At 52.5% G+C, this 14,933-nt stretch overlaps 3 protein-coding genes across 3 annotated transcripts in view; all 3 read left to right on the forward strand.

Annotated features, from left to right (window-relative positions):
- Positions 1-76, forward strand: part of TXLNA (taxilin alpha) — a 6,659-nt gene extending 6,583 nt beyond the window's left edge. The window contains exon 10 of the mRNA XM_010837084.1: positions 11-76. Within this exon, the coding sequence (XP_010835386.1) occupies positions 11-76 (66 nt within the window). The remainder of the gene's footprint in view (positions 1-10) is intronic.
- A 7,408-nt stretch (positions 77-7,484) lies between these two features.
- CCDC28B (coiled-coil domain containing 28B) lies at positions 7,485-11,590 on the forward strand. The gene is made up of 6 exons (XM_010836901.1): positions 7,485-7,579; positions 8,793-8,980; positions 10,123-10,289; positions 10,388-10,581; positions 10,797-10,819; positions 11,394-11,590. The coding sequence occupies exons 2-6, from the start codon at positions 8,817-8,819 to the stop codon at positions 11,446-11,448; spliced, it is 603 nt and encodes a 200-aa protein (XP_010835203.1). The 5' UTR covers positions 7,485-7,579; positions 8,793-8,816; the 3' UTR covers positions 11,449-11,590.
- Positions 11,591-11,732: 142 nt separating this feature from the next.
- On the forward strand, positions 11,733-14,730 carry IQCC (IQ motif containing C). Its single transcript, XM_010836902.1, has 5 exons — positions 11,733-11,921; positions 12,496-12,639; positions 12,849-13,113; positions 13,335-13,453; positions 13,574-14,730. The coding sequence occupies exons 1-5, from the start codon at positions 11,880-11,882 to the stop codon at positions 14,408-14,410; spliced, it is 1,407 nt and encodes a 468-aa protein (XP_010835204.1). The 5' UTR covers positions 11,733-11,879; the 3' UTR covers positions 14,411-14,730.
- The last annotated feature ends 203 nt before the right edge of the window (positions 14,731-14,933 follow it).

Below are 14,933 nucleotides of genomic sequence, written 5' to 3' on the forward strand. Positions count from 1 at the left end.
CCCATGCCAGGGGGCGCTCTGGGAAGGGAGCGAGCCGCTCAGCCAGGCCCGGCCTGTGCGAGGCTCCCACCGCTGAGGCCCAGGGTGCTCTGACCTGGCTGACATCTGACTGCAGTTTTGGATTTTATGGGTCAGTTCTGCATACATACGGCATATGTGCCAGGCCTCATACATTTATATCTGTAAGTGTACAGCGGGCTTGCATCACAGGTGAGGGTGTGTACACGTCAAGTCAGTGGCTCTTCTGTGAGCTGAAGCGTCTTAAAGGGGAGCTGCCGTCACAGTAAGCTGGCAGGACAAGTGTCTTGAGCTTTTCCCTGCCCGATGTGAGGCTCACCCCTCCCTCCCTGCCCTTCAGAGCTCATGACAGGTGACACACCCAGGCCATGACTGTGTTTCTCTTAGCGGGACTTGGGCAGCTCCAGCTCTCCTAGCTCCCCTGGAAGCTCCTTTGCTTCCCTTGACCTGGAAAAGGGGTCTCCAGGCAGAGTGCTGACAGAGCACTCGGAGCTGGTGATCAGACTGCTTCCCTGCCTAGGACGAGGGACCTGGAGCATGTTCTGTGCAGGGTGATGTGCTGGTAGGGAGCCCCTCAGGTGCCGCTTCCCCTGCGTGCTGGTGGTGCCAGGACCAGGCCAATGATGCTTCGCAGTAGCCTTATCATTCACAGGTGCCTCTCTAGCCTGCACAAATGACGGACAAGAGATCACCCAAAGGATTCTTTCTGAAGGTCTGGGGTTTGGTTTCCTTGGTGTTTGTTTTGCACATGACAGTGTTTGTATTGAGGCTCTTCTGAGGAGGAGGGGGTGCTCTACCAGTGGTGCCTGGGTTCCTGGCCTCTAGCGCCCCACCCGCCTCAGCACCCTGCCTGGCACCTTTGCCACATTGGTGCTTAGGTTTCCTGCTTGATGAAGTCAGATTATTTATAGTAAGAGAAAGGAAAGGGTCCCCATGGCTTTGCCACAAGCTTACCAGTGGCTTCAGTCCTGGGTGTCCACTGCTGATGCCATCACTGTCTCCACGCGGCAGATGCTGGGCCCTGGGTCCAACCGTCCCCTTGGCTTGATGAGTCTGCTTCATATATCCATGCCCACAATGTGCATTCTTTTTTGAGATTTGCCCTGATTTTGTTACCCACGTAATAAGAGCTGAGATATGCCCTCCTTGACATCCTACTTGTTCTGTGTGAGACCCCCCAGGTCTTGTCCAACAGCTAGCGGATAAGAATGAGACTCAGCCATTGACTGAGCCCCAGAAGTCCGCAGAATGGCTACAGATAGTTGTGTCTGTTTCTATTCCGACTCCCACCCCTCACACATGCTACTCTGTACTCTGAAAAACCTACAGTTTGCAAACTTGCCAGAGCATTAGCCAGTCTTTATACAAAACACTTCTGGGACAGCAGAATGTATGAGTCTTGCATCAGGAAGTAGGGGTATGCTGGGTTTGGGGGTACCATAATCCCATCTCCAGTTGGGCCTCAGCTTCATTGTAGCTGTGGAAGCCATAGACCAAGATGGATTGAGTGGATGAGTTTTTGCTTCTTGCTGTATTTCCTTGAAGTTAGTTCATTGTCTTATAGCTCCTTTCATCTTCCACAAATAGCCCGCTCTTAACAGCTCTTAAATCCCTCAGGTGATAAGGTTCATAAAGAGTGTGAAGTACTCCTGAATTGCGTTAGGACTTAAACCAGAGATGGCAAATGAATGACATGCCATTTCCCCTCTTCATCCATGGGTGGTACCACTAATCTGCTTCTGAGTATTTCCTGCTAGATTCCTGGTATACCCTCATTTCTCAAGATTCCCCCAGCAGCCAGTGTGAGTATTGAGACCTATTTGCCATCTCTGGCTGAGATCCTGCTCTGCTGAGGAACAGAAGAGCTGCCAACAGGGTTTGCTGGGCTAAGGAAGCACGGGAAGAGGCAGAAGTTTCTGCCTGCCCCCTTCAAAGAGCAGGGAGGCCTGCAGTGGCCCACAGGATCACCTGCCCCACTTCAGCTACCTCTTAAAGCCTATAGTGTTGGCAGGGAGGGGACTGCCAGAGCCCAGTATGGTGTGGCAAGTTACAGTCTTCAGAAGCCAAGTCTAGCTGCTTGGTGAGCAAGGTGGCCCCAGCTGTGCAGGGTAGGAGCTCTGCTCTCAGCTCAGCCGTCCGTCTGTAGCCATCCAGGCCAGGCTGTAGGTGGGGTCCCATTGTCTCCGTTGACCAAATCTTTTCAATCACTACAGCTGCTCTGCTTGCTCTGCTTTCCAAAGTCAGCCCAGGTTCCTGGGTGCTGCCCACACCAGCCAGGGTCCTGGGCCAGATGAAGAAGTGGCCTATCCATGAATGAAGGCCAGTTCCTTCCTCACTGGGGCAGGTCTCATGCCCATGACCTCAGTTTTTGGACCAAGAGCTGTGTTGGTTTCTTAGATTGCTAGCTTTTCCTCTAGGGGACCACCGTGGGTGAGGCTCTGCTGACAGTAACTTGTGTTCAGGGTCTTGGCCAGCTGAGAGCTTCGTGTACACCAGATTCTGAGAGGTGGCAGCAGCACTTTTTAAAAAGTTTGTTTTCTGTGCGGTTTTTGGACCATGGGCTGCGCTCAGGCACTTTCTATGAGAGAATGTTATGTCTGTAAAGGATGGTTATTTCCCCGCCCCCGCCCCCACCCTGGTGTCGGTAGGGGAGGGCCCAGGCCTGCTGAGGTGGTTCTCCTGCTGCTGCTCCAGCCCTCCCACCTTGCACAGCACAGAGGAGGTCACCCTAGGGACAGCCAGGCACCTGCCTGGGGGAGGGGTGCTGCCTTCTGTCCCTGTAACTGCTTCCCTTATGGCCCAGCCTGGCCGTCCAGATTTGTTTGAAGCTGTGCAGACAGCTTTTTTGTCTCCTTTTGGTATTCACAACAGCCAGGGACTTGATGTATTTTAAAACCACATTAAATAAAGAGTCTGTTGCCTTACTTTTTCTCTCCCAACCTTCGTGGTCCTTTGCTACTTTTGGATCCATCCGGCCATCACTGCTGTGTCCAGATCTGTGACATTTCTGGTTCTGCCCTGGTATGGTGCACCTTCCAGAGTGCCCTCCTGCCTTCCAGCAGTCACCGAAGGCTTAGGACACTAGCAGGTTCACTTCAGCTGCCTGAGCAGAGTCCTTGGCAAAGTTGGCATGATGCTCATCAGATATATATGATTTTTTCCCATCAAAACTTGGCCTCTGAGAGCTCATGGGCTAGTGAGGGGGAAAGGTGCTTTTGGATACAGAAAAGTTGGTTGTGCTGTGGGAACAGAGAAGAGGTCCTGTTCCCTTCACCAAGGGGATAGAGTTGGATCCCAGAAGAGTCTTAGGACCCAAAAGGCAAGTGGAAGCTTGACATTCAGTGAGGAAGTGGTTGATTTGGCAAAGCGGGTGCTCTGGAGGGTAGTGGGAGGAAATGAGCCCAGCCAAACCACCATGAGCCACTGTGCCAGGCTAAGGAATCTGGGCTAGATCGAGAGAGAAGGAACCACTGATGTTTACGAATCAGTCAAGTCTGTGAGAAAGGCACAAAGAGTGGAGACTAGAGAGTGGCATAGGCCAACTAGTGGGGCCCAAATTAAGGTGAGTGGATGCTGTCGCCATTGCCACTGGGCCTGTCCACCGTGGGTTGTATCTCTGGCACTGGCCCACCCGAGAGAATACACAGGAACCTCCAGGTCCCTTTGATTTCATGCATTCCATCCCAAGATCAGAAGCTGCACTTCATGCTTATGAATGGGTGTGTTTCTTACTCCTGTTCTCCCACCCGAGGTGAGGTGTAAAAGTTGAGACTCCTATAAGGGAGACATACTACTGGTGCCTCACCCAGCATCCTGGTCTCTCCACCTGGGCTGGTCTGGCCCAAAGGATTACATATGAATACCCGCCACATGGCAGAGACAAGTGTCCTTCCCTCCAGGCTTCCACAGGCTTATGTGTCCACACTGATTGTTGAAGAAGTCTTAATGTCTTCCCTTCTGGAGCAGTCTAGATGTTAGAAGCACCTGGGAAAGAGCCCCAGTGAGGTGCCTTTGGAAAGGGTGCCCACCCCTCTGGAACTCAGTGAGGCCCAGGCCCAAGAAATATGCTCCTGCTCAGTGGGGGTGGGGTGGGGGGAGGGGTAGGTAAGTGCGGTGGTGGTGTGCTGTCCTGGGGCAGTTATCTGAGACTGCAGGGCAGCCTCCTGTTGCATCAGATGCTTCTCAGGAGACCTGAGCTAGGAGCCTCTGACTGGTCTTTTAATAGCTGCCCCATTGATCTGGCCTCCTGGGGCAGCACCAGCAGCGCTGGCTGAGCCTTCATCAGATACTCAGGTTTCCCTCCTGGGGACTGGTGTTAAGTGCTGGGTAATCGCACTGGTTTTGCTCTGACCTGATGCTCCCCACACGTGTCCCCTAGGCCTGGGGGTGGAGAGAGGGTAGGCTTGGTCTTGTCATTTCATGAATGGGTGAATATACCCCCATCGCCTACCAGAATGGGTGCTCTGGAGGGAGTGGTATTACCCTCAAAAGAATATTGTCGACTTTTAGTAAAATGGGACAATGACTACCTTCCTTCAGGACTGTTAAAAGGATACAACCCTCTTACACTGTTGGTGGGAATGCAAACTAGTACAGCCACTATGGAGAACAGTGTGGAGATTCCTTAAAAAACTGGAAATAGAACTGCCTTATGATCCAGCAATCCCACTGCTGGGCATACACACTGAGGAAACCAGAAGGGAAAGAGACACGTGTACCCCAATGTTCATCGAAGCACTATTATATAATAGCCAGGACATGGAAGCAACCTAGATGTCCATCAGCAGATGAATGGATAAGAAAGCTGTGGTACATATACACAATGGAGTATTACTCAGCCATTAAAAAGAATACATTTGAATCAGTTCTAATGAGGTGGATGAAACTGGAGCCTATTATACAGAGTGAAGTACCAGAAGGAAAAACACCAATACAGTATACTAACTCATATATATGGAATTTAGAAAGATGGTAACAATAACCCGGTGTACGAGACAGCAAAAGAGACACTGATGTATAGAACAGTCTTATGGACTCTGTGGGAGAGGGAGAGGGTGGGAAGATTTGGGAGAATGACATTGAAACACGTAAAATATCATGTATGAAATGAGATGCCAGTCCAGGTTCGATGCACGATACTGGATGCTTGGGGCTAGTGCACTGGGACGACCCAGAGGGATGGTATGGGGAGGGAGGAGGGAGGAGGGTCTAGGATGGGGAACACATGTATACCTGTGGCGGATTCATTTTGATATTTGGCAAAACTAATACAATTATATAAAGTTTAAAAAAAAATAAAATGCGATATGAAAAAAAAAAAAAGGATACATAAAATGCATAATAGGGGACCTGGACTCACTTGAAAGATGGTTGTCTTCTCTTGCAATTTCTTTCTGCTGCTGCTTTTTGTGTTTCATATTTGTTGTTGTTCAGTTATTCAGTTGTGTCCAGCTCTTTTTGACCCATGGACTGCAGCATGCCAGGCAACCCTGTCCTTCACCAGCTCCCAGAGCTTGCTCAAACTCCTGTCCATTGAGTCGGTGATGCCATCCAACCATCTCATCCTCTGTCGTCCCTTTCTTCTCCTACTTTCAATCTTTCCTAACATCAGGATCTTTTCCAATGAGTCAGTTCTTCCCATCAGGTGGCCAAAGTATTGGAGCTTCAGCTTCAGTACTTCCCATGAATGCTCAGGATTGATTTCCTTTAGGATTGACAGGTTTCTCCTTGCAGTCCAGTTCAGTTCAGTCGCTCAGTCGTGTCTGACTCTTTGCGACCCCATGAATCGCAGCACGCCAGGCCTCTCTGTCCATCACCAACTCCCAGAGTTCACCCAAACTCATGTTTTTTGAGTCAGTGATGCCATCCAGCCATCTCATCCTCTGTTGTCCCCTTCTTCTCCTGCCCCCAATCCCTCCCAGCATCAGGGTCTTTTCCAATGAGTCAACTCTTCGCATGAGATGGCCAAAGTATTGGAGTTTCAGCTTCAGCATCAGTCCTTCCAATGAACACCCAGGACTGATCTCCTTTAGGATGGACTGGTTGGATCTCCTTGCAGTCCAAGGGACTCTCAAAAGTCTTCTGTAACACATTCAAAAGCATCAGTTCTTCAACGCTCAGGGTTCTTTATAGTTTAACTCTCACATCCCTACATGACTATTGGAAAAACCATAGCTTTGATTAGACAGACCTTTGTCGGCAAAGTACTATCTCTGCTTTTTAATATGCCTTCTAGATTTGTCATAGCTTTTCTTCCAAGGAGCAAGTGTCTTTTAATTTCATGGCTGAAGTCACCATCTGCAGTGATTTTGGAGCCCAAGAAAATAAAGTCTGTCACTGTTTCCATTTCCATTGTTTCCCCATCTATTTGCCATGAAGTGATGGGACTGGATGCCATGATCATTTTTTGGATGTTGAATCTTAAACCAGCTTTTTCACTCTCACTCTTTCACCTTCATCAAGAGGCTCTTTAGTTCCTCTTCGCTTTCTGCCATTAGGGTGATGTCATCTGCATATCTGAAGTTATTGATATTTCTCCCCTGACAATCTTGATTCCAGCTTGTGCTTCATCCAGCCCGGCATTTTGCATGATGTACTCTGCATATAAGTTAAATAAGCAGGGTGACAATATACAGTCTTGACATACTCCTTTCCCAATGTGGAACCAGTCCGTTGTTCTGTCTGGTTCTAACTATTGCTTCTTGTCGTGATCTGAATACAGGTTTCTAAGGAGGCAGGTCAGGTGGTCTGGTATTCCCATCTCTTTAAGAATTTTCCAGTTTGTTGTGATCCACACAGTCAAAGGCTTTGGCGTAGTCAATGAAGCACAAGTAGATGTTTTTCTGAAACTCTCTTGCTTTTTCTAGGATCCAATGGTTGTTGGCAATTTGATCTCTGGTTCCTCTGCCTTTTTGTAAATCCAGCTTGAACATCTGAAAACTCTTGGTTCACATACTGTTGAAACCTAGCTTGGAGAATTTTGAGCATTACTTTGGTAGCATGTGAGATGAGTTCAGTTGCACAGTAGTTTGAACATTCTTTGGCATTGCCTTTCTTTGGGATTGGAATGAAAACTGACCTTTTCCAGTCCTGTGGTCACTGATGAGTTTTCCAAATTTGCTGGCATATTGAGTGCAGCACTTTAACAGCATCATCTTTTATGTATTTTATATTAATATATATATGCATTCATTCATTATCTCCCAGCTCCCCACCTCTTTCTCTCCTCCATTTCTGACAAAGCTTCCACCATTTTGCAAGGGATTGTAGCTTCTCTCTTAAACTGATAGGCAGTGAAAGGGTTTTTTGGATTGTCCTCACATAACCAATATCATCACCTTAATTCAAATGGAGACGTGAAGTCGAGTAAAAGGGACAACTTAATAAATACGGAGATGCTCCTCCCATCTTACTCCATTCACTCTATAAAAGGTCAGTTTCTCTTTAAATGCAAATTACCTACTGCGAGCTCAGCTTCCACCCATTCCTTTTCCCTTGTTGGAGAGAGCTGAGGGCGGAGGGAACTCGCACGGAAGCATCACTCCAGACCCTAAATCTTCAGGTTAGTTTCCCCCTTGGGGGTGGGTGCAGAGGCGGAATGACGCTGATCTCTCGCTTCATTTCGGATCCTGGCTCCCGAGCTGAGAGATCTTTTTGGCACGCGACTTTAGAGACTGATTGTGGAAAATAGATCCCAGGTCGCCACCACGCATTCCTGGGGAGCTGGGGCTCCCGCTGTAATTCTTCTCTCGCGTCTCTAATTGGACTAAGCTGCTGCTGGGCCACGCATTTGACGCGCTTGTTTCCCCAGCACCACACCCCCTCAGTGCCAGCCGGCTTCGTGCCGTTTTAAATGCTTATGCCCCAGGCGCCACCCCAGAGTGCGGAGTCGGGCTTAGTGGTGGAACCTGGAAGTAAGCAGCTTGGGGAAACCCCGTAAAGGGCCTCCAGACCTCAGGCCGAAGGACCTCCGCGGACCTGGAAGCCGAGGGGGCGGGCCGGGAGGGAGGCCGAGCGGTGCGAGCTTTGGCGCAGCCTTTGTTGGAGGCCCAGGCTGCCGGCTGCCCTGCCGGACCACCCGGCCCTCTCTGACTACAGCTGCAGCCAAGAGGGGACTTCCCGACTGGGGAGGGTGAAGCAGCTGGAAGTCTGTCCCAGGGAACTAACGGGAGTCTCCAGGTGTTTACCGTTGGGGGTGGGGTGGAAGAGAGGATGCCAAGTGTCAAAGTGCGGGGACTGAGCCCTGCCAGCTCAACCATTGATGCCCATCCTCTAGGGGTTCGACATGGGGTCTTCCCAGGTGATCCCATGCACGTTTTGATCCCCTTCCATGCTGAGGTTCGTCAGGGTCTGTCCAGGCAGTTGCTGAATAGAACCGGAGTCTAAAACACCCCTAATCCCCAGCTGGGCTCCTGCCAGCTCACATCCACCTAGACTCCCCCTACATTTCCTCCGCCGGCTCCACCCCCTCCGCTACGGGGACTGGAAACCCCGGGAGCAGCTGCAGCTGAGAATAGTGTCTGGTCCACTCCTTTCAGGCAAGACCTAGGTTTCAGGCTAAGGTTTGAGGGCAGAGGGGACCTGGATTGGGCCACAGGTCTTTCAACTACACAGCTGTGATCTCAGCAGTAGGTGCTGGCACCTGGCCTTGCCCATACTGGAGTAATGGGGGGATAGTTAGAAGGTCCTGGGGCCATCCTTTGCAGTTCTCAGGGATAGCTGGAGGGAGGGATGGCTTTGCCCACACCATCTCAGCGGGGCCGCCTCCCTCCCAGGGCCTGAGGCCTAGCCAGCCTCCAATGGAAGACAAGAAGAAGAAAAGGAGTCCCAAGCCCTGTTTGACCCAGCCAGCCCAGCCCCCAGGCACACTACGCAGGGTCCCAGTGCCCACCAGCCACAGTGGCTCCTTGGCCCTGGGACTCCCTCATCTGCCATCCCCCAAACAGCGGACCAAGTTCAAGAGGTAGGTACAGATGGGAAGTAGGGCAAGGAGGGAGGGACCCTAACTCTGGCCTGAGCCCTGTGGGCAGCAAGGTAAAGGGGGGCTTAGCCTATAATTACTAAGCAGGAATCCATGCCTTCCCTGGGGCTCCCCCTCCCTCCACTGGCCCCTGAGAATTCAGACCCAGTCCCTACTTTCAGGTGTGTTGGGAAAAGACCAGGTGGGTCACAGGGCTCACCCAGTGTGATGATGCACCTCAGAGCAGGGAGTGAGCAGACTTCTAGGAGGTGAGTCAGAGAAGGCTGTTGGGCACACTGGAGACAGAGACTGTTCTAAGCTGAGGGTCCTGCCTGCCAGAAGTATGGAAGAAAAATATTGCCTGCAAGGTTCCAGGAATCACAAAGTGGTTTGGTGGTCCCGGAGTGTCATGGGGCAGGAAATGGTGAGGGGATACAAAAAGTAAACAATTTGAATTCTCCACTTAATTTTTTTAATGATTGAAAACTTGCCTCCTACCCTGTAATGTGTCTACCCTATAGTGTTGCCACTAAACACGCATTCCTCCTCTGATTACTATGTTTCCCTGTGCCTTTGACACCACCTGCCTAAGAGGCACGTTTGGACACGGCCAAGTGAGCGTAGCTGAAGCCCAGGGCTGGGACAGAAATAGTAGGAAGTACAGTTGGAGAGGCATGGAGGTCAAGCTGGGACGGTCGTTCAGTGTTCTCCTGTGGGCAATGGAACATTCAAAAAATGGTTTTTATATACAAGAGGGGCAGAAAAATGTTTTTGGGAGCGGTAAAATGGCTCTCATGGCACTAAGGAAGTAACTGTCCCCAAATTCACTGAAGACCAGTAAGGCCAAGTGATCACAGGAGGAAAGAGTGAGGGCTCAGACAGGGACCCAAGAGCCCTGCTCCAGGCGTGCTTCTGGCTGTACCACTGGAAGAAAATGACTTCTTCTGACCTCTCACCCTCACCCCTCTTCATCCACTTGCCTCCCTTAATGCATCCGAGTGCCCCAGACAGGGTCAGAAGAACAAATATCCACTTACGTTGATGGGTAGATAGAAAGATGAATTAGTGCATAGACAGATGGCACAAAAGACCTGGGGTACCTGGCTTCCCCCACCCTGTGACCATGGCCACGCCCACTCACCCAGGGTAGGCAAGGAGAAGTGCCGCCCCGTGCTGGCAGGAGGTGCAGGCGGCTCTGCAGGCACGCCCCTGCAGCACTCTTTCCTGACCGAGGTGACCGACGTCTATGAAATGGAAGGGGGGCTGCTGAACCTGCTCAATGACTTCCACTCAGGCCGGCTGCAGGCCTTCGGTGAGTCCTGGGGGTGGGGCTGGAGGGCTGGGTCTCTGGGGGGCGAGACTGGGACTGTGGTCCCAAGCTTGCTCCCAGAGCTGACAGGTGCTGTCCAGGGAAGGAATGCTCCTTTGAGCAGTTGGAGCACGTGCGGGAGATGCAGGAGAAGCTGGCCCGGCTGCACTTCAGCCTAGATGTGTGTGGAGAGGAGGAAGATGAGGAGGAAGAGGACGACGGGGTGACGGACGGGCTGCCTGAGGAGCAGAAGAAGACGATGGCTGACCGCAACCTGGACCAGCTGCTTAGCAATGTGGGTCAGGGCTGGGGGCTTTGGCTCCTGAGGGCACCAGGGGGTGGGCACCATGCTTCCAAGACCATTCCTGGCCCCTAGGTGAAAAAGTGGGGGTGCATGGAGGCAAAAGCTCTGGGCCTCTCAATGCCCACCAGAAGCTGAGCCCCAGAACATCCAGAATTTGGCCTGGTGCCCCTCCTTACAGAAACCCCCCTTTCTCTTTCTGTTGACAGCTGGAAGATCTTAGTAATTCTATGTATCCTTTCTAGGGGACTTGACAGTGGGTGTCCTCCCCTCCCAGATATAAAATCAGCTTCCGCCTCCGCACCACCCTGCAGGAATATTTACAGATAACCAATGTCCTCACCCCTTTCAGTCCTACAGAATTAGCGCCAAACTCCCCCTACCCTGGTAGAGGTGCAGAAAGAATTCCCCAAATGTTAGGTGAAAGAAGAGTGGTTGCAGGGACTATGTTCTACATACTTACCAAAATATTTTTAGGCCACTTTAGCTTACACCAATCTATGACAAAGCTTGTCTGATGTCTCCCTATTCTTTCAGCACTAAACAATTATTTTTACTGATTGGATTATCTCCCATCTAGTCCTAACAGAAGTAGTGCACACACACCTGCATGATCTAAACCAGAAGTGAGGGGGTAAGGCACCTGGCAAGAGGGACCAGCAAGGGCTGCAACCCTAGATCACGGACCACCCGAGTCCCTGACCCCCGCCCCTTTGCACAGTTGGGGAAACTAAGCTTGTGCAGGCTGGGACAATAGGGCTGGAAGGACCTGGGGTCCAGAGCGTCACAGTCCTTGACCCGCACAGACAGAAGCTGCACCTGGCCGAGAACGCCGAGCCGGAGGAGCCGTCAGCTGTGTAGGTGTAAGACCCAGGCCTTGACTGTCCCTTCTCATTTCCTTCAAACTGTGACTTTCTTACAGACTTGAGTGGGTGTTTCGCCGCCCCCCCAGGTGCTATGGGAGAGGGGGGCACTGAATGGAATTAAACCAGAAGGAAAGAAAGCGGTCTGTGTCTTCTCTCATTGCGCCTTTTACTCGTCAGGGGCGCCCGGGCCCCAGCTCTCGCAGGGACGCCCCTGCGCAACACAGTTCTGGTTTGGGAGGTCCCGCTCGGGGAGTTAGATTCTCCGGGGCTGCTCGGGGTGTGTAGGAACAGCACCCGCTCACGCGGGGTCCTGGCCGGAACCCAAAGGAGGCCGCGGAGACGGCGGGGCGGGGCCTGAGCCCATCGGCCCGCGCCGCAGGCCGGTGACGCACTGCGCAGGCGCCGGGCGGGTCAGTTTGCGCCCGGATGGACCGGGAGCGGTTGGTTCGGAAGGTGACGGCGCTGCAGGTACGGGGCGGGAGGCTTGCCTGTGATTTCCCTCTACGGGTTCTCAGACTGGGTGGGACCTATGGACCAGATGAGGCTCTCACGTCTAGTAACCTGCCCGCGTGCCCATGTCCGAAGCTACTGACCCACCCCACCGGCCTGAAGAATGTGGGGACCCCACGGATCCTCGGAGAAGGCAGTTTTCCAGTACTCTTGCCTGGAAAATCCCATGGACGGAGAAGCCTGGTAGGCTGCAGTCCGTGGGGTTGCTAAGAGTAGGACACGACTGAAGCGACTTAGCAGCAGCAGCACGGATCCTCACGCGTCCCCCACCCCCACCCCCACCCCCACCGCCACCACAAGCTCCTACGGGATCAGGGAAAGGGTGGGAAGGGCCTTCAGTCGAAGAATTGTGCTGGATCCAGTCCAGCACACTCCCTCGAATCCCCGGAGCCCCAACGCACAGTGTCACCTGTCCTTTCCCCGGGGCCGGGTCCCCTCTTGCAGTCACGCGATAACCTCTCCAGGAGCGTTCCCCAAGATATCCCCATGTTGCAGTGATAAGGGTTTTCTCTCCCCTCGTTCTCCACACCAGGCCTGCATCCGGGGCTTCTTGGTCCGACGCCAGTTCCAGAGTCTTCGAGGTGAATATGAAGCTATTGTACAAGAGATTGAGGGTGATCTGGGCACGCTTCAGTGGACTGAGGGCTGGATTCCCAGGCCCCGATTTCTCCCAAAGGTACTACACACCCTAGAGGTAAAAAATAAAGAGGGACCTGGGCAAGGGCATTCCACATTACCTGCCAATAAGCGTTCCTCAATGGAAAAGGGAATAGACTCACCTCCTCACACCCCAATCCTTAGTCCTCATCAATTGGTATGCTAAATCAGAATGTCCAGATCCTTGGAGGGTTTAGCCTTGGGGCTCTCACACCCTTGATTTCTCAGAAGGCAAAATCCTGTCAGACCTGGAAAGCCACTGGAGAGAGGGCACCAAATCCAGAGCAGGAACTATGGAGCCGCTTCGCATGTAAAGAAACTGAGAAAGAGACCGTCCGGGAGGATATGATACTGAAGAAGTCAGGAGAGAGCTTCACAAACGCCAGCAGTCTTCCCTGCAGAGATGCCAGTGCCTGGTCTCAGGATGAACAGAGCAGGAGGACCAGGAAACCGAGCCAAGAGACCAGAGACGTGTCAAGGATGAACGACCCAGGTACACCTCTACCTAGATCAGGGCAGGCCTCTGCCCTCTGGGCCTAAGCGTTCCCATCTGAAAAGTGAAGGCTTGTGCTAGATAAGCTGCATCCCTTTCTTCCCTCCTTCTGGTTGGGGGCGACTTATGGGTGCATGGGGGAAAGGTGCCAGGGTCTAAGGACTAGGCCAGTGCCCAGTGCCTGTCCCCTCAAGGCTTTCTCCCTTCGTTCTCCTTCACAGAAGCTGCAGGTCCAGGACTGTCCCACAGCCAGACTGAGCTCCAGGAGCTCCAGAACCACCGCAGCCACTTGGCCATGGAGCTGCTGTGGCTACAACAGGCCATCAATAGCCGTAAGGAGGTAGGCACTAATTTGGAGCCTTTTTTGCACATTTAAAGCCAAGGGTGGGGGTGAGGGAAAAGCCTCCTGCCAGACCCAAGCAGTCCTGCCTGGTACAGTGTCTCTTCTTTTCTCTAACAGTACCTAGTTCTCAAACAAACACTGAGATCCCCAGAAGTGAACCAGAACAGACATGAGCCCAGTTTATGCCAAGATCATGGGGGACAGAGCTGTGAAAAAGCTGGATCACAACCAGGCCCACCACTGGAAGACCAGCCCTACAGAGGCAGGACCCCTGGAGAGCCAGGCCATGTGGATGCCTCCTGCTGGAGGCTCAGATCACAAGCCCACAAATTCCCAGAAGGACTGGCCACTCCAGATAAAACAACTGCTGGGGCCAAGTACAGGGACCCATCCTACAGATGGCCTGGACCACAGCTGCCCACACCGTCGGAATACCAGGCCACAGGGAAGAGGCTCACCAAAGAGCTGGACTGTGGAGAAGAGATCTCTGGAGAGACCTGCCTGCAGCTGACAACACTTCTAGAGGATGAAAGCCACAAAGAGCTCAAATCTAAGGGCTCCTGTCCTGGAAAGGCCAGGACACAGCTGCCCACACTCCATAAGGACCCAAACATTGAAGACAACTCTCCCAGGGGGCCATGCCCAAAAGAGCTTGATTGGCAAAGAGCTGTGCCGCAAGAGTTGGGCGTCTCAGAGGACCATGTCACCTGGGATGGGTCTTTGGCAGAGCATGGTGGCCTGGATCTCTGGAAGAATAAACCACCCAAGGGCCAGACCCCCAGTGATAAAAGCTCCATAGAGAGAAGCCCCAGTGAATCTAGCCATGAAGGATGGCAAAACCAGAGGGCTGTACCATTTAGGTCAAGGCCACCTGAGAAACTGTCCACAGGGTCAGGCCACACAGGAGAGGATCACTGGAGGGGCAGACAGTGGAAAACAGGACCAGCAGGCTAGACCCTGGGGAACCAGGGAGGACCAGGTTCCAAAGGGTGATGCTATGAAAGGGCAGTGAGGGAGACAGGACCTCATCCTAGTTCCCTGGTTCCAGTTGTGCCTCCTGCCCCTGCTCCTGGGTGTTGGTGGCTAGTGAGGCCAAGAGAAGCTGGAGCACAGAGCTGGCACCAGTAGAGGGAGAAGGCAGGAGGCTACTTTCATCCTCTGCCTGTGGCTCAGCCCACATTTGGGGATAGGGAGCAACCTGGGGCAAGTCAAGCTGGAGAATAAAGGTTGAGAATAAATAAAGATGGAGAATAAAGGTTTTTGTTAGATTCTGAGCCTGGTTGTATTTTATATTCTGCCCCTGGTCAGGACAAGCTTCTGGGACCTCCTGTTCACTTCCTGCTGACATGGGGCATCCTCTGCACAGCTGGCTGAGAGCCACAGCCCAGGAGCAGACTAGCATTCTTGGGGAACAGCCCCCCAAAGCTGTTGGGCTACAGAGTGGCAGGGGGGGGCTGAGGAACCCCCCCCCCACCCC

The sequence above is a fragment of the Bison bison genome, unplaced genomic scaffold, assembly GCF_000754665.1.
Source record: "Bison bison bison isolate TAMUID 2011002044 unplaced genomic scaffold, Bison_UMD1.0 scf7180017864068, whole genome shotgun sequence".
In the NCBI taxonomy this organism is placed as follows: domain Eukaryota; kingdom Metazoa; phylum Chordata; class Mammalia; order Artiodactyla; family Bovidae; genus Bison; species Bison bison.

Bases quoted from the DNA above. Each gene is read 5' to 3' on its own strand.
- CCDC28B (XM_010836901.1), top strand. From the start codon at position 8,817: ATGGAAGACAAGAAGAAGAAAAGGAGTCCCAAGCCCTGTTTGACCCAG. The intron at 10,290-10,387 runs GTGAGTCCTGGG...GGTGCTGTCCAG, and splicing joins AGGCCGGCTGCAGGCCTTCG to GGAAGGAATGCTCCTTTGAG. The intron at 10,820-11,393 runs GTATCCTTTCTA...TGACCCGCACAG, and splicing joins GAAGATCTTAGTAATTCTAT to ACAGAAGCTGCACCTGGCCG.
- IQCC (XM_010836902.1), top strand. From the start codon at position 11,880: ATGGACCGGGAGCGGTTGGTTCGGAAGGTGACGGCGCTGCAG. The intron at 12,640-12,848 runs GTACTACACACC...TTGATTTCTCAG, and splicing joins GGCCCCGATTTCTCCCAAAG to AAGGCAAAATCCTGTCAGAC. The intron at 13,454-13,573 runs GTAGGCACTAAT...TTTCTCTAACAG, and splicing joins CCATCAATAGCCGTAAGGAG to TACCTAGTTCTCAAACAAAC.